The sequence below is a fragment of the Arachis hypogaea genome, chromosome 9, assembly GCF_003086295.3.
Source record: "Arachis hypogaea cultivar Tifrunner chromosome 9, arahy.Tifrunner.gnm2.J5K5, whole genome shotgun sequence".
NCBI lineage: Eukaryota > Viridiplantae > Streptophyta > Magnoliopsida > Fabales > Fabaceae > Arachis > Arachis hypogaea.
The window spans coordinates 7912155-7934178 of NC_092044.1; the positions used below are offsets into that span (position 1 = coordinate 7912155).

Here is a 22024-nt window from a genome sequence, read left to right on the forward strand (position 1 = left end):
TGTTGCAGAGTAATTTAAGTCTGTTACAGTCATCCAAAAAAATAAACAAGTCCAAAACAAAAACAAAAGCAAGTCATAATCGCAGATGAGATAACAAGAAGCTAGGCATCAGAGTTGGATTCATCAGAGGTTCCATCGTCCTCCCCCTCATTGTCAGAAGTTGTGAGGCCAACCTCGATGTCCTCCACAAAGTCTCTCAGAATCCGAATCCTTCCCTTGGTCTTTTTGAGAGCATTTTCCTCCAAAACTTGATTCCTTTTGCGCTCAACACCATGATGGAGAAGAAGATCTGTCAGATTGAGGAATTCTTCAAGCACATTCTTCAGAATGCGTGTCATGGTCTTGACTGTAGTGGATGTGGAAGGGGGAATTAGAGGATCCTCATCAATAGAGGGAACATCAGTACTGTCATCAGTTTGGCGATGCCTAGGAGCTGTTTTCTTTACTGCACCACCCCCTTTGATATATGAGTTACAGTCTTTAGCAATTTCAGCCCCAAAATTAACATTGTAATATTGAAAAATTTTTGTAAGAAGCATGCCATATGGTAAAGCATTTTTGGTACTGATACACGCATGCATGTGTCTCACAAGCAAGTAAGCAAATGAAATAGGAGTTTTTGAAAGCAATGCATACAAAACCAGTGTGTCACAGAATGAGACGCGTTGAAAAGAACCACTCTGAGGCAAGATGACATGGTTTACAATCCTGTGCAGCGGGGCACGGACTGGACCAAGAGACTTATGAGTAGTAGTGTTACCTTCCATGAGAGGGATATTGATGCAGACAGTGCTTAGGGCATCAAAGTAAGAGACATTGAACGTATCGTCCCACTTACCAGAGGTGTAGACATCAGGTCCTCTGTCCTGATAGTCTAAGGCTTTGCCTAAGTGATATTTGTCAAGAATAATCACTTTGCCTTTAACAAAAGAAGCGATTCTCTCTTCTTTGTATGACATGTTGCTATAGAACTACTTGACCAAATCAGGGTAAATTTTCTCTTTGATGGACAGAATGGATGACCAACCTTGATATACAAACAGTGGTATAAAGTTTAGACCTTTCCTACGGAGTTTGTCTAGATTGACAAGTTTAGAGGGACAAAGTTTATGCTCGTTTACATCTTTGCAGAAAAACAGATAGTTCATGAGAGATTGATAGCGACGACGATCAAAAGACTCATGGGGAAAATCAACATAGAAAGACTTGTAAGCTATGGGGTTTGACAGTTTGGGTTCAGAGACAGAACGAAGAGGGAAATCGATGACTGTACCGCGGGTATGGCGAGTCTGAGTAGGGCAAGTATCTTCGTCTTCGTGAAGAGGCCTCTTTCCTCTGGAGGAGCTGGGTTTGGAGGAGCTGGGTTGAGATGTGGGTGGAGGAGGAGGAGGTGAAGGACGAGGAGCAACGCCAGGTCGGCGAGCGGTGGTTTTAGTGCGGGCCATGTCAAGAGAAGGGTTTGGTGGTGGAGATGGTAAGGAATGAGTAGGGGAATGAGATGGAGATGAGTGTGTGTGATCAGAACGGTGGGTGCCACTGTGGGAGCCTCTGCGAGCAGCTCTCTTCTTTCGAGCCATTTTATAGAGCACAGATTAATGAAGATGAAAGAAGTGATGATGGTAGTGTGAATGGATGCATGTAGTGGGGAGTTATTATAGGCTTGAGAAGTGTAAAGGTTGCACCTTGAAAAGATAAAAATCCAATCTTTGAAAAACGTTTTGAAAGTTAAAGCTGTACATTCGTACGTTTCAGATAAAAACAAACACAATGAATTTTAAAACAATTGTAAATGAAAAAGCAACCTTGTGGTAAAGGCCAAACCATGTAAACATTTAAAATGAGGCCCAACTGAACCAAATAGTAATTGCCAAAATTTGAGACAAAAAAAAATTGAAGTTAGTTCAGAGGTCCAAAAGAATGCTAAAAATGAAGCCCAAAACATTTGAAAGCCCACTTTTCATGAAAGCTTAAACAAAACTTGTTTAAAAAAAGTGAAGAAACCCCAAAGTTTTCAATAAAAATTTGTGCAGAGACTGCTTCAGCACTGGACGTCCACCATTCATAATGAGCAGAATTGAATCCAATAGCTTCATAGTGATTTAATGAAGTTTACTCATCATCTGCCAAAAAAAATCTCACCGCGATTTATGAGACAAAACACAAAAGATCTCATTATCAGAAAAAATTAAGAAAACAGAGATGAAGCAAGAATGCCCAATTCAGTTCTCAACTTGCAGAACCTTTCCTCTATCAATGGTTTGGTGAATATATCTGCTAGCTGACCTTCAGAATTCACAAACTGTATGTCTAAATTTCCATTTTTCACATGTTCTCTTATAGAATGAAAACGAACTTCAATGTGCTTTGTTCTTGAGTGCAAACAGGGTTTTTGGAAATGTTAATAGCACTCATGTTGTCACAAAATAATGGAATATTTGAGACATTCAGTTTATAATCAGCTAGTTGAGTTTTCAGCCATAATAATTGAGAACAACAAAAGGAGGCTACAATATACTCAGCTTCAGCTGTTGAGAGCGCCACAGTAGCTTGCTTCTTGCTAGACCAAACAATGAGGGATTTCCCAAGAAAGCAGCACATGCCACTGGTGCTTCGTCTATCAATCCTATCCCCAGCAAAATCTGCATCACAGAAACCCACTAATTGAAAAGAATCAGTCTTAGGAAACCATAAACCATAGTTAGTGGTACCAAGCACATATCGGATGATCCTCTTCACAGCTGAGAGGTGGGACTCTTTAGGAGGTTAGATACATTAAGGATCCAATCATCCCTCTGTAGCGTGTCTCATTAACATCTCTACCATGTTCATCCTTATCAAGCTTGATATTAGGATGCATGGGGGTTCCCATAGGCTTAGCACATTCCAGCCCAAACTTCTTGACAAGTTCCTTTGCATATTTTTCTTGATGGATGAATATGCCTTCTGCAGTTTGCTTGATTTGCAAGCCTGGGAAGAAATTGAGTTCTCCCATCATGCTCATATCAAATTCATTAGTCATAAGCTTAGCAAAATCTGCACACAAATCCTCATTAGCCGAACCAAATATAATATCATCAACATAAACTTGTACAAGAATAAAATGATCATGATAATTTCTAATAAATAAAGTGGTGTCAGTGGCTCCTCTTTGAAAGTTATTTTTCAATAAAAATGAGCTAAGTCTCTCATACCAAGCTCTAGGAGCTTGTCTTAAACCATATAAGGCTTTAGCTAGTTTGAAAACATGGTTAGGAAAAGTTTTGTTTTCAAACCCAGGTGGTTGAGCCACATAAACCTCTCTATCTATTATGCCATTGAGAAAAGCACACTTTACGTCCATTTGGAACAACTTGAAGCCATAGTGAGCAGCATATGCAAGGAGCAATCTGATGGCTTCCATTCTAGCTACAGGTGCAAAGGATTCATCGAAATCAATACCTTCCTCTTGATCATATCCTTGAGCAACCAATCTTGCTTTGTTTCGGACTATGGAGCCATCTTCACCCAGCTTGTTTCTGAAAATCCATTTAGTGCCGGTGACTTTCTTTCCATGTGGATTAGGCACCAATGACCAGACCTGATTCTTCTCAAATTGCAACAATTCCTCCTTCATGGCCAACACCCAAGATGGATCAGCAAGAGCTTCTTGGATGTTTTGAGGTTCAATCTTTGATAAAAGAGCAATGTTGTTGGATTCGGCTCTCTTCAAAGATGATCTTGTTGAAATACTTTTGGAGGGATCACCAATTATGAATTTCTCAGGATAATTTTTCAGAAACCTCCATTCTCTTGGTCTTCTTGATTGGTTTGAGGATTCAGGTTCCTCTTGATCAACAATGACCTCTGCATCAGTATTTTCTGCAGTAACAGGAGATAATTCCAAATTGTCTCCTGCAGAATCAGAATTTTCGTTGCTGGCAGGTGTAACTTCATGAGAATCAGAATTATTTTGAGCTGGCTCATCGTTCTTGGGGAATTCAGCTTCAAAACCTGGACTATCATCTATGCAAATACTAGGAACAATGTTAGACTCACAAAATGTGACATGCATGGTTTCCTCAACAGTTTTGGAGTTCTTGTTATAAACTCTATAGGCCTTGCTATTTGTGGAATATCCTAGAAAAATGCCTTCATGTGTTTTAGGATCAAATTTTCCTAAATTTTCTTTGATATTCAGAATGAAGCACTTGCATCCAACACATGAAAATAGCTGAGATTGGGAGGATGCCATTTCCAAAGTTCATATGGTGTTTTCTTTAAAAACTTCCTAATGATAGTTCTATTTAAAACATAGCAAGCTGTATTCACAGCTTCAGCCCACAAGAACTTAGGAATTTCATATTCACATAACATAGCTCTAGCCATTTCTTGTAAACTTCTATTTCTTCTTTCCACAACACCATTTTGTTGAGGTGTTCTTGGACAAGAGAAGTTATGTGATATGCCTTGGTCATCACAAAAAGATTCAAAAAATTGATTTTCAAATTCTTTACCATGATCACTTCTAATTGAAACAATTTTTAAGCCCTTTTCATTTTGAATCTTTTTGCTGAATTTCTCAAAAACTGAAAAGGCTTCATGTTTATGAGCAAGAAAGAACACCCAGCCAAATCTAGTATAGTCATCCACAATTACCATGCCTTAACTCTTTCCTCCAAGACTTTGAGTCCTAGTTGGTCCAAACAAATCAAGATGTAACAACTCCAATGGTTTCTTAGTAGAGACATCTTCCTTAGGTTTGAAAGAGGTTTTAATTTGCTTTCCCATTTGACAAGCATCACAAGTGATATCCTTATCAAATTTTATATTAGGAAGACCTCTAACTAAGTTTCTCTTTACAAGTTTAGAGATTTGGAACATGCTAGCATGTCCTAACCTCTTATGCCACATCCATTTTTCAGATTCCATTGAAGAGAAACAAGTTACATTTTGAACTTTTAGATCATCTAGAGTGATACCATACACATTGTCACTTCTTTTGGCAACAAATAGAACAACCCCTGTTTTCTCATTTATGACTCTACAATCAGATTTCCTAAAGGTTACAGCATACCCTAGGTCACACAATTGACTTATGCTCAATAGATTATGCTTTAACCCATCAACTAAGAAGACACTATCAATGCAAGTTGAAAAATCTTTGCCAACCTTACCAATGGCAATTATTTTACCTTTACCATTATCTCCAAAAGTGACAAATCCTCCATTGTATTTGTTGAGTTTAATGAAGAAAGTATCCCTTCCGGTCATATGCCTTGAACATCCACTATCAAGATACCACATTTCCATTTTCTTCTTGGATGCAAGGCAAACCTGCATTTTCTTTAGCTAACCTTAGGTATCCAAATCCATTTGGATCCTTTGATGTGAAATCTTCTTGGTTGCCCAAGAGCATTAAAATCATGAACAACTTTATATAACTTACTATCATTACCAAAAGACCTAAGAAAGATGAAACATTGAGGAGGGTCATGACCATTTCTATTGCACTTGTAGCATTGATTTTTGCCCACTGATTTCTGGGGTTTGCTGAATCCTTTTGGTTTGAAAAACTTGGAAGAAGAAGATTCAGATTTTTTAAAGTTTGGTTTGAAAACTGATTTATTTTCCTCTATGAAACCAAGTCCAGATTTTTCAGACCCAAACCTTTGACAAGCAAGCAGTTTGTTCAGATTTGGGAACCTTGAACAAACTTTGCTAAGTCTTCATTCAAACTTTTTATTTGTTCATTCAGCTTTTTGTTTTCAGAAATCAAATCAGTGGAGGCAATAACTTCATGCTTGAGTTTGAATTTTTCTAATTCAGTTCGCAAGGCAATGTTTTCTTCTTTTAAAAACTTTTCATTATTATTTTCATTTGCCTTAATCTTTTTCAAAAGAAGATCATTTTCTGTCCTCAAAGCTTCATTTTCTTTCTTACATTTAGCATACTTATCCAAGAGTTTCTTAGAGTTCACAGAAATGTCTTTGATAATGTAGCGCAGTTCATCAATAGATAAGTCAGAGAGATCTACCTCATCTTCATCATCATGATCTGCCATCAGGCATAGTTGAGCTTCTTGATCTGAGCTTTCTGAGCTGGTGTCGTTCTCCAAGTCCTCCCATGTTGCCATCATCACCTTCTTCTTGTCTTTCTTGAATTTTTCGCCTTTCTTAAGTTGAGGGCAACCTGACTTGAAGTGACCAGGCTCCTTGCAGTGATGGCATGTGAACTTGACTTGATCTTTCTTGACATCTTTGGATGAAGAGCTTCCTTTGCCTTTATTTTTGTATCTTAGTAGTCTTCTCATTTTTCTAGCAAAGAGCACCATTTCTTCATCTGAGAAACTGTCATCAGATTCTTCTCCTTGGGCTGTCATTCTTGATTTTAGTGCTATACTTTTCTTTTTGTCATCTTTGTCTTGAGACATGTGAGTGGTTTCATAAGCGAGCAGCTTGCCTCTCAGCTCATCATAGGTGATTTTGATCAAATCATTTCTTTCAGAGATGGCTGTGCTTTTCACTTCCCATTTCTTAGTAAGACTTCTCAGAATCTTTCTTACCAAGGTTTCTTTAGAGTAGCTTCTTCCCATGGCGTCCAGATTGTTGATGATTATCGAGAACCTTTCGAACATTTGATCGATGCTCTCATCTTCCTTCATACTGAACATTTCATACTCCTTCATCAGCATGTCAATTCTGGTCTCCCTCACTTGCTTAGTGCCTTCATGAGTGAGTCTGAGCTTATCCCAGATTTCTTTCACTGTTTTACACCTTGACACTTTTCTGAACTCTTCAAAGCTGATTGCACAGTGCATCAGGTTGATTGCCTTTGCATTGAGTTCAACCTTCTTCTTTTCTTCATTTGTCCATTCGTTGTCCTCCTTTGCCACAACTTCTCCATCAGCATTCTGTTTGGTAGGAACGTCGAGGCCATTGAGAATGATCTTCCAGATGTTGTAGTCAATCGACTGCACGAAGATTCTCATTCTTTCTTTCCAGTAAGAGTAGTTGCTGCCATTGAAGTAGGGATGTCTATTATTGGACTGTCCTTCAGTGAGAGTGAAGGCCACAATGTTGGGATTCATGTTGTTGGCCATGGATCTTTACTCCAAGCTGTGAAGCTTGCCTTCTTGAGACCTTGCTCTGGATACCAATTGATGGTTCTAGTGGAACTTGAGAAGGGGGGTTGAATCAAGTTGGTTTAAAACTTAAAGTTTCAAACTCTGTGTTGCTATTGCTCGCGTTGCAGGAGATTATTTAGAATTGTCTCATACGCAGAACATTAAAAGTGCAGAGAAAGGAAGAAAAAGGCCAGCATGTATCCTGGTTCGGATTCTCAGTGCCATGAATCCTACATCCAGTCTCCACCACAAACCATGGTGGAATTTCCACTATAATTCTCAGATTACATACACCAATACTATTGAATTAATTCCTAATCCAACTAGTATCTACCCCTAAGCTTTATATACCAAAGCTTAGCAAACCCAAAGTGCTATCCCAACTTGGAAGGGGAACCTACACAGATTCAATTCTCACCAAGTGCTAACCCAACTTGGCAAGGGGAACCAATCCTAGTTCATAAACCCAAATTACATCTGAAAAACAGTGGCCATTTTGCATCACTCTAGCCTTTTTTTCTCTTGGCTTTTGAACCTCACATAATAGCCTTTTTCTCAAAACAGAAAATAACTCAAGACAGCCATAGCATAAAATAAGAATTAAGCTTGAGTAGAAGAAAGAGATTCCAGCTCTGTGTTAGAGAAGGTGCTCTGAATGTGTGTTCTCTCTTTCTTACCTTCAGAAGATGAAATGAAGCTTCTTTTATATCTTCAGCTTGGCTTCATTGTAGCCTCTTCCTCTTTTCTTTTCCTTGCTGCTCGTTGGAGTGGTCCTTGATGGCATGCAGTCCTTTCTTCATCCTGCTCCACTTCCCCTGCTGTCCGAGGAGCTTCCACCACTACCTCTGCTGTCCTTTGTGTTTCTTTCTTCCTTGGCATGTTCCTCTTTTCCATTCTGATCCATTTCCTTGCTGCTACTCTATGCAAGTTTGTGTTTTGCATAACCACGAATCACAGCAGTGCTTTTGTGATTTCCTTGGGTTAGTGTGTGTGCCCTTGTGTCCTTGCTTACTTTTATAGAGCTACACTTGTCCTTGCATGAATACAGCTGTCCTCATATTGCTTTTATCAAATATATGCATAATCATTTAATGTTGCTGAACAGTGCTATGAGGAATTTGTTGGACTTGGTTACTGCACCAAGGAACAATGTGAGCTGCTTTTCTGTTTGCTGTGATGGGCTGATATATCAAATGCTTGTATACTTGGGCCTGCCACAATAAAGCACACATTAAACAATATTGGGCTTTTAACCCAAAACGATGTTTGTCATCATAATATAACCCAAAACCAAACTAGGCTCAACAATAATAATTTTGACAAATTGTGTTGCCTAAGAAGTGAACTCAACCTCTCTTCTTTGTTTTATCTTTAATTTCTAAGTTACTTAGATTTGGGCAATAATGACATCAACGTCATCCAATATTATGATCAGCGTAGAAACTCTTCTAATAACATATACCATCTTGATTTGTCAAATAATGACAATTTTAAAGCTGATAATATATTCCATTGGATTTCTAATCTTTCTTCTTTGGAGTATCTCGACCTCAGTGGAATTAATCTTCAAAAAGAGACTAATTAGCTTGAGTCAGTGACATTACTTTCTTCACTTTAAGAGTTATATCTGGAGGTAACTTTGAGATATCTATCCATTTCTTTAATATACTAATTTTACGGCTCTTGAAGTCCTTTATCTTTCTGCCAATCGCTTTATACCAGCTAAGTTATCGAATTGGATTTTCAATCTTAATTCTAGTATCCCAGCTATTCTCTTTTTCAAAAGTTTGATGCAAGATTAATTTTCTGAGACATTTCTACACTTTCAAAGCCTCGAATCCTTGTTTTTGGATTACAATTATCTCAATAGATTTATTTAAATTTGGGTGGATCAATTTGAAAAATTACAAGATATAATTCTTTCTGAAAATTCATTTTCAGGTCTTTTACCTACGGGTTTTAAAAATCTGTCATCTTTGACTAGGTTATCACTTGAATCAAATTCTTTTACAGAAAATATTTCTAAAAAAAATTTCACTCCTTTTTAAACCTAAAGTTTTTAGGTTTAGGCTCACAATTATTATTCATTAACTTTGATCCTAAATAAATTTCTCCTTTCTAACTTCAAACTTTGATATTGGATGCTATGAACTACAAACTTCCTTCATGGATATATACACAATTCTTTCTACCATTACTAAACATTGTAAACTCAAAAATATCAATAGAACTAATTAAAAAATTTTGAAATTTTGTTTCTAATTAAGTTCAGTATTTTATTTTACATAATAATTATTAATTCAATCAATGGTAGCATTTCAAATGTGTTACTTAATTCCAAAATATTAATGCTAGATGGCAATAATTTAAGGGATAATACGCCTCGAATATTACCAAATGGTACTCTTTTAAATTTATCCAACAGCTCTTTGTCTGGATCTATTTTTCATTTCTTATGTTACAAGATAAAAAAAATTAATTTAAAGTATTCGGATCTCGCTCATAATCTTTTATCAGGAAAGATTGCGAATTGTTGGATGCATTAAAAATTATTACAATATGTTAACTTGAAAGACAATAATCTTATAGGCCAAATTTCTCATTTAATAAGTTTTTTGTCCAACTTAATTTTATTTATTTTTCAATAATAGATTATCTGAAAAATGCCTCTCTTGTTGAATATGTTCTCTCTCTTAGTTCCTCCCCGAAGTCTCTATGGTAGTCGAAGGCTCCCCACGATGACCCCACAAGTGGTATTAGAGTATGTTCTCTCACTTGATTCCTATTTGAAATCTTTTCGGAGGTCGAGAGCTTTCCATGGTGACCCAACAAGTAGTATCAAAGTATGTTCTCTCACTTGTTTCCTCCTTGAAGTTTTTCTGGTGGTCGAGAGCTCCTTATGATGGCCCAATAAGTAGTATCAGAGTATGTTCTCTCACTTGGTTCCTCTTCAAAGTCTCCCGGTAGTCGAAAACTCTCCATAGTGGCCCAACAAATGGTATCAAAGTATGTTCTCTCTGGAAGTTAGTTTATGATCAAGTTCACTTTCTTGTGTTGCATAACAATTCAATCAATGGTAGCATTTCGAATGTGTTATTCAATTCAAAAATTTTAAGGTTGAGTTGTAATAATTTTAGAGATAATATGTACCGAGTACTACCAAATGTCATTCTTTTATATTTATCTAACAACTCTTTGTCTTGATCCATTTTTCATTTCTTATGTCATAAGACAAAAAAAGATTGAAATATTTTGATCCCTCTCATAATCTTTTCTCAGGAAGACTCTGAATTGTTGGATGCATTGAAAATTATTACAATATATTAACTTATAAGGTAATAATCTTAGAGGCTAAATTTTCTATTAAATTGGTATTTTGTCTAATCTAACTTTATTTAGTCTATTCAATAATTAATTATCTGAAATATAGCCTCTCGTTGAGAAATTGTGAAATATTTCATGTTCTAAATCTAAATAAAAATGAGTTTTCAATAGCTATATCAAATAGGTTAGGACAAAATATAATTGTGTTCCAATTACGATCCAATTTATTTAGTGCTAATATCCCCACTATAATATACAAACTTAATATTCTCAAGATATTGTATCTTTCAAATAACAAATTATCAGGGTCAATTTCAAGTTATTGTTACAACATGACAAGTATGATTTTTAAGAATAAATCATTTGATTCATTTGGTGTTATTATTCCTATGATTTTTCACAGTAACTATGTTATTTTTATCTTCATTTATAATCTTTATTTCTATTATCTCAAATTTTACAGTTGCCGGACTTTTTCTTAGCTTCTAAAATTATATATATATATATATATATATATATATATATATATATATATATATATATATCCCCATAAAATGTTAGCTTTTTAAATTAAAATTTTTTCAAGTCCATCTGAAAAGTTTATGTTTTAGATTGAATGCTTTGAAACTAAACCATGAATTTTTAATACCATATTCAAATCTTTTTGCTTTGGTTAGTATTACTATGTAAAGCTACGTACAATTCCAAAGTTTTTCTTTGTGATGAAAAGGACAAGAGCTTATTGCTCACATTTAAATATGGAGTCACTGATCCTTTTGCCTTATTTTTTTCATAGTCCATTGAGAGAAAAGATTGTTGCCAATGAAAAAGAGTTTATCATGATAACATCACCGACAAAGTCAAAGAGCTCAATCTTCATTGTCCAACAATTTTTTTCTAATTATGATAATTTTGACAAATTGCGCTACCTAACAAGTGAACTCAACCTCTCTTCTTTGTTTGATCTTCAATTTCTAAGTTACTTGGATTTGGACAATAATGACATCAACATCATCCAATACTATGATCAACGTAGAAACTCTTCTAACAACATCTACCATCTTGATTTGTCAAATAATGACAATCTTAAAGCTGATAATATACTCCATTAGATTTCTAATTTTTCTTCTTTGGAATAAACATTGTGAACTAAAAAATCTCAATAGAACTAATTAAAAAATTTTGAAATTTTGTTTCTGATTAAGTTCAGTGTTTTTTTTACATAAAAATTCAATCAATGACATCATTTTGAATGTGTTATTTAATTTCAAAATATTAATGCTAGATGACAATAATTTAAGAGATAATACGTGTTGAATATTACATAGTGCATAGTATGAGAGAAAGCGAGAGAGGGAATTGGGGAAACACCGGGCGGGTCGGGCTCGTCAACTACAACCTCAAGCCAAGGATCCTAGGGTTTGGAACCGAGAAGAGTATGTTAGATTGGAACAAGATTCTTTCACCGTCTTTGTGGATAGGCTACCAGGAGATATATCGAAGCAGGAATTGTTTCAGTTGTTTTCATGGACGGGGAGGATCAATGACATCTATCTCTCAAGAAAAATGAGAAATGGTGATGTATATCTTTTTGCGTTCATCAGGTACACTACAAATGGAAGGGCGCTGAAAGCGATCTCAAAAATGAATTCCATGCGGCTACGAGGGAAGGAGATTTTTGTAAGGGAGGCTAAGTACAAGAGATATCTCCAAGGGAAAGACTGCGGTAGACACCAGAGGTACAAGGAGAAAGGCGGTGGATGGTAGGGTTGATGATGGAAAATCTCCCGGACAGGATGAAGAGCAAGTCTATGATAGAAGGCGCGCAGATATTGGGGAGGCTACTCGTGGGATTATTAGTAGCAAACCTTATTATCTTGTGGACGACGTGAAGGCTTGTAATCATGTAGGGGACTCATCGGTAAAGAAAATTCGGGTCTCTGCGCATACCACTAATTTCGGTTGGCTAAATAGGAGTATTATTGGGATGACAACTTCTGCCATAGATTTTCATTTGTTGACTGTAACAGCTCGGATGAATTGGCCTAACGTGGTAAAGATTTGCGAGAGGGGGACGTATAAAACTTTATTAGTTTTGGATAGCCTTCGTAGTGTGGAAGAAGCTCTTGCTCTGAAACTGGATGGCCTTCTAACATTCTTCAGAAGTGTTAGACGGTGGAATGAGGTTGAACGATGTGATAAGAGAAGAGTTTTGCTGGAGTGCGTTGGGATCCCTTTACATGTTTGGTCAGACGCTACGTTTTGTTTGATTGGTAAACAGTGGGGTGAGGTGGTGTCATGTGATGCTGCGACAATTTCTCTTATGTCATTTAGGGTGGGGCGTGTGCTGATTGATACATTTCGGCTTGACGCCATTAGTGAAAGAATCCATCTCGTTGTAGGCACGACTGGGTTTGATGTGGTGGTTAAGGAGGTGGGAAGTAATGCTTGGGCCTTATCCGGTTGTATGTTGAAGGAGGTCGTGGCCGACAATCGTGGGCCCATGCTCGGCAGCGCCTATGATGCTAGGGAATGTAGTCACGTGCAGGTAGTGGGACGGGAAGCAGAGGCAGAGATGGTTGTCATGGTGGCAAGGGATGAAGAATAGTAGGAGGGCGAAATGGTAATACCTCGGGAGATTTTGAATGAATGGAGTACAAAATTTTTGAGTTCTAAAACGACAACGACAACAATCAAGGGAGTTAAAGGGACAACGGCTGACGGTGTAGGATTGCTACCTAGTATTGCGGAAGAAGATTCAGGTCGAACCTTATCCTGGGACTATGGAAGTGATTGTAGGGCTCCTGGAGCTGAGATCAGCAGTATGTACAGGGAAAGTACGGCTGCGAGTGGGGCGCAGCGCGAATTGAATGACGTAGTAGGGTGCGGTGATAAATCCAGTGGGTCGAGTGCGGCAGGGATGTAGCGTATTGATGGTGGCTTGGAGATGGCGAGGCTGAGAGGGGAGGTCTCGTCTGGGTTGGTGGGTCCCCTTGAGCTCGTTGACATACAGAAGGGGGAACGGGTTGTGATTTGGCATGGGAGGGGATAAAGACAGGTTGCGGTCCGTACAAAAAATGTTCAAAAAGAGTTCGACCGGTTAAAGGACCGGACGATTTGGAAGGCCAAGGTCTGGCAGTAACGGCGGAGGTAAAGGAGGATGGTGCAAGGGGGGAGCCAGAGGACCTGAGGGATGTAACACTAGATGCTGACAGTGATACCGGCACAGAAGAGTCTGAAAATAAACGTGAGAATAACATGCAAGAGAACAGGAAGGCTTGGGACCTGGCAGTTGAATCTGGAGCAGCTCAGTACAACAAGGAAGATGATATTATGGTAGTACTGCAGGCACAGAATGAGGCAATAGCCCGGAAGAAAAGGCAAGCAAAGCAAAAGGAGAAAGTTAGAAGAAGTCGCCCAAAAAATCAGAGTAAGGTGTGTATAGCTGGTTTTAAATGATTTTTAGCTCTTGGAACGTTAGGGGGTTGGCGGGAGTTGGAAAATTGAGTATGGTGAAAACCTTTAGGCGAAATTTTAATATACGTATGCTAGGCCTGGTAGAAACTAAAAGAGAGGTAGTAACTAAATTTGATGTTGTGCAACTGTGGGAAAATGATGCGATAGGATGGAAGTATGTCGGGGCGGAAGGTGCTTTAGGTGGTCTATTATTGATGTGGGATGAAACAATTTTTAAGATAGGCAACTGTTATAAAGGAGATAGATGGTTGTGCGTGGAGGGAGAGCTGATCAAGCGTAGTTTTCGTTGTGCTATTTGTTTAGTGTATGGTGCGCATACTAGGAATGAAAAGCTGGTTGTGTGTAAAGAGCTGAACTTTTTATCTGGGTTATGTCAAGTACCTTTTTGTTTTATGGGAGACTTTAATGAGGTCGTTAAAGTGGAAGAGCGAAAAGGGGCTACTACTTTTACAGGGTCGGCAGCAGACTTTACATCTTGGATTCAGGATATGGAACTAGTGGACTTAGACTTATCTGACCGCCTGCTTACCTGGTTCAGGGGCCAATCTTGTAGCCGCATTGATAGAATGTTGGTTACTTTGGAATGGCTAGAAGAGTTTCCCAATACAAGGCTACGAGGTGGTCCAAGAGGGTTATCGGATCATTGCCCAATGGTGATGGAAGCTGCAAGGGTCGGAAGGGGGCCGAGACCTTTTCGAAGTCTTGATTCATGGTTCACTCATGAAGGGTTCTTGAGAATGGTGAAGGAGGAGTGGAGAAGCCTAGGGGAGGTGCGGTTCCTGGACAAGTTAAAGGCCATGACATTTCCTTTGGGCAAATGGCATAGAGAGAATTTTGGGTCTATGGACATGAGGATTAAAAAGTTTGAGGAGGAGATCAAGAAAGTAGACGATATGGTCAGTAATGGAGTGCATGATGGAACCTTGGAAGCAAGAAGGAAGGCGCTAGTCAGCTCTTGTAAGAGGTGGTATATCAGGAAAGAGGTACATTGAAAGCAGATGTCAAGATCCAGGCATGCAAAGGAGATGGACAAAAATACTCGGTACTTTCATAATTTAGCCTCAGCTTGAAGGAGGAAAAACCGGATTGATGCTTCAATGATTCATGGAAGAGTAGTGAGGAATCAAGCCAGGATTAAGGTGGCTATAAGAGATTTCTACAAGGACTTATACCAATAGGAGGTGTCACCTAACGTAGGCTTTCGGGATGGGTTAGTAATACAGAAAGATGTAGAAGAGGCAGCAGAACTGGAGTTGATGCCATCTGTTAAAGAGATAAAGGAGGCAGTATGGAATTGCGAATCAACAAAAGCACCAGGAAGTGATGGATATAATATGAATTTCATCAAGAAGTGTTGGGAAGAAGTTGGCTAGGAGTTTACTGCAGCAGTCTTGGATTTTTTTCGGTCTTCTATGTTACCTAGAGATTCGAATATCACTTGGGTGGCACTAGCACCGAAGTTTGTTAGGGCTAAAGAAATAAAAGACCTCAGGCCGATTAGTATGGTGGGTTGTGTGTATAAGGTCATATGTAAGTTACTGGTTCGGAGAATGAGGAAGGTCATGCCAGGGTTAGTAGGAGAGACACAGAGTGCGTTTGTAAAGGGCAGAAAAATTCATGATGGGGCATTGATAGCCTGTGAGACCATGCAGTGGCTGAAGGCTAAAAAGAAGAGTGCTGCGATTATTAAACTTGATTTTCAAAAGGCATACGACCAGGTCAAATGGAGCTTTGTGGATATTGTTTTGCAGAAAATGGGCTTCAGCCATATATGGAGGGGGTGAATTAAGGAGTGTGTTTGCTCTGCGTCTATGTCGGTTTTGATAAATGGGTCCCCCACTAAGCCTTTCAAGATGGAAAGGAGACTACGACAAGGAGACCCTTTATCGCCGTTTCTGTTTGTGCTAGTTGTTGATGTGCTACATAGGATGATTAGGGAGGCAGTGAGGAATGGCCGCATCTATCCACTTTTGGTTCGAAGGGATAACATTGAGCTGTCGCACTTACAGTTTGCAGATGATACCATTCTCTTCTGTCCTACTATGGAAGATACTATCAGGAACTACAAGCGATTGTTATGTTGCTTTGAGCTGATGTCGGGGTTGAGTATCAATTTTGAGAAGTCTAGCTTCATTCCGATTAACAGTGATCGGCATTGGACGCGTAAGATGTGTCAGTTGCTGCGATGCAAGGAGGAGTCTCTACCAGTCCGATATCTTGGCATTTCTCTTGGAGCAAACCCGAGGCTTGTGAAGACTTGAAAACCGGTGATTGATAAGGTGGAAGACAAGTTAAGTCTGTGGAAAGCAAATACCCTAAACAAAGCGGGTAAGCTGGTTCTTATGAAGTCTGTTCTGAATAGTTTGCCTATCTACTATCTTAGCCTATACAAGATGCCGAAGGTGGTAGCGGAGAAGTTGATCTCACTCCAAAGGCACTTCTTGTGGAGTAAAGAGAATGGGAGAAATGGGATACCACTAGTAAAATGGGAAGTGGTGATGGCTCCAAAAAAGGCAGGTGGTCTGGAAATTGGAGACGCAGTAATTCGGAATACAGATTTGCTCTTTAAGTGGTGGTGGAGGTTCTCGAAAGAGAATTGTCCCCTGTGGAAGAAAGTCGTCTGCTCCTGTAATAACTTGAATCCGAATGAGATGCTGTGTGGTCAGCCTGTACCTACAAAGGGGGGTCCTTGGAAGGATATTTGCCAGTTACAAATCAGTGAGCCACATGTGAGAGAAAAAATGATCAGGGGTTTGTATGTGGATGTAGGGAATGGCAGAATAGTACGATTCTGGGAGGATATCTGGTTACCTCACGGTGTTCTTAAAGAGTTGTTTCCAAGGCTTTTCTCGATCTCATACCTCAAAGATTCTGTTATTGGGGATTGCGGGTTTTGGGATGGGCTAGAGTGGATATGGAATTTTCAATGGAGGAGAGAGCTTTTTCAGTGGGAGTTGGAACTAGTAAACCAAATCCATCAGATTTTACAGTCTGTTCAGCTAATATCTGAGAGGGAGGACAGAGTAGTCTGGAAATTTGATAGATATGGTATTTATTCGACTAACTCATTTGTGCAGGTGTTGCAGGAAGCGGCTCTCCCGGAGGAAATAACAAGCTATAGCTTCACAAGTGCGATTTGGGAGGGTTTCGTTCCACCAAGGATCGAGTTATTCTCTTGGTTTGTGTTGGTGGGGAGGGTGAATACTAAGGACAGACTGTGTAGACTAGGTGTAATTAACCCAAATGATCGTACCCATGTGTCTTATGTGGTAAGTCTGTGGAGTCTGCTTTTCATTTGTTTGCTGGTTGTGAGATTTTCTGACAGGTGTGGTGTGCTTGGCTATTCGCTCTTGGAAGAAAATGGACCATGTCTGGCACACTCAAACAACACTTTGAAAGCTGGGCAAATGCCGCAGCAAGAAGAGGTGAGAGGAGGAGGTGAATGATTGGCTTCTTTGTTGTTATCTGGACATTTTGGCTAGAACGGAATGATAGAATCTTCAGGAATCAAAGTTCACGTGTGGTGGATATTATTAGTAGATCCTTCTTGCTCTCCGATGAGTGGAGTGGTGGTGAACCCTATGGTTGTTGATGGCAATGCCGAAGATAACTAGGGGTTGTCATGACTAGAGTTGTCGGGTTGTTCTTTATTATTTTATATGCTCCACCTTGTTGTGTTGAGCTTTTTCCTTTAAAAAAAATGTGTCGAATATTACCAAATGTTACTTTTTAAAATTTATCCAACAACTTTGTCTAGATCCATTTTTCATTTCTTATGTTACAAGATAAAAGAAAAAAAATTTAAAATATTCGGATCTCGCTCATAATCTTTTATCAGGGAAGATTGCGAATTGTTGGATGCATTGAAAATTATTACAATATGTTAACTTGAAAGACAATAATCTTAGAGGCCGAATTTCTCACTTAATAAATTTTTCGTCCAACTTAATTTCATTTATTTTAGTCAATAATAAATTATCTGGTGAAATGTCTCTTTCATTGAGTATGTTCTCCCTCTTAGTTCCTCTCCGAAGTCTCCATAGTAGTCGAGTGCTCCCTACGATGATCCCACAAGTGGTATCAGAGTATGTTCTCTCATTTGATTCCTCTTCGAAGTCTTCCCGGTGGTCGAGAGCTTCTCACGGTGGCCCAACAAGTGGTATCATCTCACTTGATTCCTCCTCGAAGTCTCCCCGGTGGTCGAGAGCTCCCTACGATGGCCCAATAAGTAGTATCAGAGTATGTTCTCTCAGTTAGTTCCTCTTCAAAGTCTTCCGGTGGTCGAAAACTCTCCATAGTGGCCCAATAAGTAGTATCAGAGTATGTTCTCTCTAGAAGTTAGTTTCTGATCAAGTTCACTCTCTTGTTTTGCATAACAATTCAATCAATGGTAGCATTTCGAATGTATTACTTAGTTCAAAAATTTTAATGCTGAGTTGTAATAATTTGAGAGGTAGTGTGTCACGAGTATTACCAAATGTCACTCTTTTATATTTATCCAACTACTCTTTGTTTTGATTTATTTCTCATTTCTTATGTCACAAGACAAAAGAAAAAAATAATTTGAAATATTTAAAATTTTTCTTATAATCTTTTATTAAGGGAGACTCTGAGTTGTTGGATGCATTGAAAATCACCACATTATATTAATTTGGAAGGTAATAATCTTAAAGGCCAAATTTTCTACTCAATTGGTATTTTGTCCAATCTAACTTCATTTAGTATATTCAATAATAGATTGTCTGAAATATTGTCTCTCATTGAGAAATTGTGAAAAGTTTCATGTTCTAAATCTAAGGTGAAAATGAATTTTCAGAAACTATATCAAATTGGATGGTACAAAATATAATTATGCTCCAATTATAATCTAATTTATTTAGTGGTAATATTTCCACTACAATATGCAAACTTAATTTTTTCAAGATATCGAATCTGTCAAAACAATTTATCAAGGTCAATTTCAAGTTGTTATTACAATATGACAAGCATGATTTTTAAGAATGAATCATTTGATTCATTTGGTGTTACTTTTTCTAAGATTTTTTATAAAAGTTACTTTATTTTTGTCTTCACTTATAATCTTATTATGCTCATTAAGGGTATTAAATTAAATTATACATATTCAATGCGTGACATTAATTTTTCAAGTAACAATCTATCCGGATTGGTACCAATAGTATTGTTTATGCTCACTGCGCTTTAAATTTATCTCACAATCAATTGATGAGAATGATTTCACAAAATATTGACAACTTGGTATTATTAGAATCTCTTGATCTCTCAAGTAACTTTTATTTTGAGAACAAATTTCTCATGTCATGTCTAGTTTGTCTTTTCTTAGAGAACTGAATCTCTCTTGTAATAATTTTAAAGGCAAAATTTCATCAGGGATCTAACTTCAAAAATTCCAAAATTTGAGTTATATGAAAAATTCAAACCCATGTGAATCTCCACTCACAAGGATATGCTCATAAGATGAGGAACTACCAAATAAAAAACAGATAAGAGAAAATTATGACAATGATGATGACAACTTTAAATTTTATTCATGGTTCTATATGATATTAGGATTTAAATTTGCCACAAATTATTTAGTAGTTTAGAGTACAATTTTCTTCAATAGAAAATTCAAAGATTTCAAATTCTTAAACATGGTATTTCAAAAATTCAACTTTATGGTTGAAGTTGTGGCACGATAGTGAATCATTTATCTCTTGAGTATCCGTGTCCGAGTTTAAAACATCCAAATTCAAAACATCTGAGTTGAAAATATCCGAGATCAACACATGGTTGACATCGAGTAGTGATAATTATTAAATAAAGTAACAAATTATATTCAATTTTTTAAATTTTACATGATACTTCTTTAAATATATTTTCTTGTACTTTTGAATGCTAAAAATTTGATATAATTTTATTTTATTGCCATAAATGGTAATATTTAAAAAAAATATTTTATTATCATCAATCTTATTTTTCTTTCATTTAAATAAATATGATAGGCTAAGATTATATTTTATTGTCGTAAACGATTTGTTAAAGTGTTATTTTTAATATACATATTAAAAAATGTTAAAAACAAAAATTGTTCGGCATAATTTTAGTTTTACAAAATTAGTGATTTAAAATTTTGATCTCCATAATTTTTTTTTGTAGTTTTAGTCTAACGTATTATTAGGTATTTATTCTCAAATTGATATATACATGTGTAATGATTATAATAACAAATTTTATTTATTTTTAATTTTTCATTTTATTAAAACTACACCCGAAAAAATTATACAAACCAAAATGTATACTGCAGATTTTTACATTAATTTTGTCCCTTTTTTTTATGCACTAGTACATGAAATCTCAAGTCTGTACTCCGCTTTAATTTTTAGTTGATAATAATATATATTTATGTTCACACATGTTAAGGAATTTTAACTTACCGTTGTCTATATATATATAATTTGCAGGTTTTTGAGGTAGATAATATGATTGGACTTGTTATTCCAACAAAATTTTGAATGTGTGTTATTACTTAGACAATAATAAATTTAGTTATAATAACTTGATATGTATTTATCAAGGTTTTATTTTAAAATTATTTTAATTTCTCTCTTGCAAAATTGATTTTATTTTTATCTTTGTAATCTGTTGGATATATGTACTTCGTGGTAAAATTGTATTGTTGAAATCGTAAAATATATTTAAAGTTATTTTTATTGTTTAACAATATATTGTAACAATAATATTTAAATGACAATAAAAAATTAGTTCAAATATAAATACGTATATTATTTAGTATTCATTAATTATCATTAAAATTAATGTAAATAAGTTTGAGCTGTTTAATTTAAATTACTTTGTTATTGTCTTTCTATCATTACCGATATTATAATAAATAACTAGTAGTAATATATTTACGATGCATTCGTGTCCCTCTTACTTTCTTATTTTTCACTTATAATAATTTTTTCCAATATACATGGCTGATTCAACTTCATTCTTCAATTATATTACCATTCTAAATGATGTAGCATTTGTAAGCAATACTAACCTATTAGTAAAAAAAAAAGTTATAAAACTTTTAACAAAATATAAAAATAATTAACATATATCATATTAAACGATGATAATTATTATTATGCATGTATATATCAACAAGAAGCCGCAGCAATTATATGTTCTAGTATTTTAAGAAATTAAAGGATAAATTATACTTTCTCATATATATGTAATTATGTATATATAATAAGTTTGTTTTTACATTTTTAACATAGGGGCCTCCTACACATACAAGTAAAAAGGCCCTACAAATTTTACAAGTTTCCAACCCACACATCATTTACACGCACACTCATCTCACTTTGAATGGAGCGTAAATTACACGCGTCCCACTCAAACGGTTTCTCTTCGCAAATAGCGCTCCTTAATGACGCACTCTTCCACTTCTCCAACCCGTTCAAAGAAAACACAAACCGTCCATTTTCGAGCAACATTCCAAACTGCAGAAATAGCACTTGTCGCGAAGATTAGAACTCTCCATCAACACAACGTAGAACTCTCGATCAAGAATCTCAAGAAAAAAACGAAGTTATAATACTCAAGGTACGTTATGTTACTATTTCACTCATATTCTATATTTTTCAGATTTCGAAAACGAAGAACTAGGTTTTACTGTTCTTCTACATTCTTCTAGGTTTTACTGTTCTTATTCTAAGTCTCATTTTACAGTTTTTAATATTCTACTTGTTCTACATTTTACTGTTATTCTTGGTTCTAGGTTATAGTGTTCTTCTTAGTTGTTCTAGGTATTACTGTAGTTGTTTTTCTAGTTCTTCTGGTAATTGATTGTTTGGAATATAATGCGTAATTTGCTGGGTGTATATAAAGTAACTTGTTGGGTGTATACCACATACTTTGTTGGGTGTATATTTTTGAACTGATATACTGTAATATATTCAACAGTTGCACTGTTCTAATATTTGATTGTCCATGGGTGTATATTATTTGACCTTGTAATGTTGCTTGTCCTTGTATATTAATGCTTGTTTGAGTGATATCTGACTGATATCTATGGGTGTATCTGACTCATATCTATGGGTGTATCTTATTTATATCCTTGGGTGTATC

General features: G+C 36.6%; 2 protein-coding genes across 2 annotated transcripts; one reads left to right on the forward strand and one right to left on the reverse strand.

The window, feature by feature from the left end:
• Positions 1-4641: 4641 nt before the first annotated feature.
• On the reverse strand, positions 4642-7078 carry LOC140175040 (uncharacterized). The gene is made up of 3 exons (XM_072201940.1): positions 5920-7078; positions 5314-5373; positions 4642-5054 (listed from the first exon to the last, which is right to left on the reverse strand). Exons 1-3 carry the CDS (start codon positions 7076-7078, stop codon positions 4642-4644), a joined length of 1632 nt encoding a protein of 543 aa, XP_072058041.1.
• A 7217-nt stretch (positions 7079-14295) lies between these two features.
• Positions 14296-15276, forward strand: LOC140175041 (uncharacterized). The gene is made up of 2 exons (XM_072201941.1): positions 14296-14886; positions 15082-15276. The coding sequence occupies exons 1-2, from the start codon at positions 14296-14298 to the stop codon at positions 15274-15276; spliced, it is 786 nt and encodes a 261-aa protein (XP_072058042.1).
• Positions 15277-22024: the final 6748 nt, after the last annotated feature.

Bases quoted from the DNA above. Each gene is read 5' to 3' on its own strand.
- LOC140175041 (XM_072201941.1), top strand. From the start codon at position 14,296: ATGGGAGACTTTAATGAGGTCGTTAAAGTGGAAGAGCGAAAAGGGGCT. The intron at 14,887-15,081 runs GTACATTGAAAG...TTATACCAATAG, and splicing joins GGTGGTATATCAGGAAAGAG to GAGGTGTCACCTAACGTAGG.
- LOC140175040 (XM_072201940.1), bottom strand. From the start codon at position 7,078: ATGGCCAACAACATGAATCCCAACATTGTGGCCTTCACTCTCACTGAA. The intron at 5,374-5,919 runs GTAAGAAAGAAA...GCAACCAAGAAG, and splicing joins CTTGGATAAGTATGCTAAAT to ATTTCACATCAAAGGATCCA. The intron at 5,055-5,313 runs GTTTGCCTTGCA...TGTGTGACCTAG, and splicing joins GTTAGCTAAAGAAAATGCAG to GGTATGCTGTAACCTTTAGG.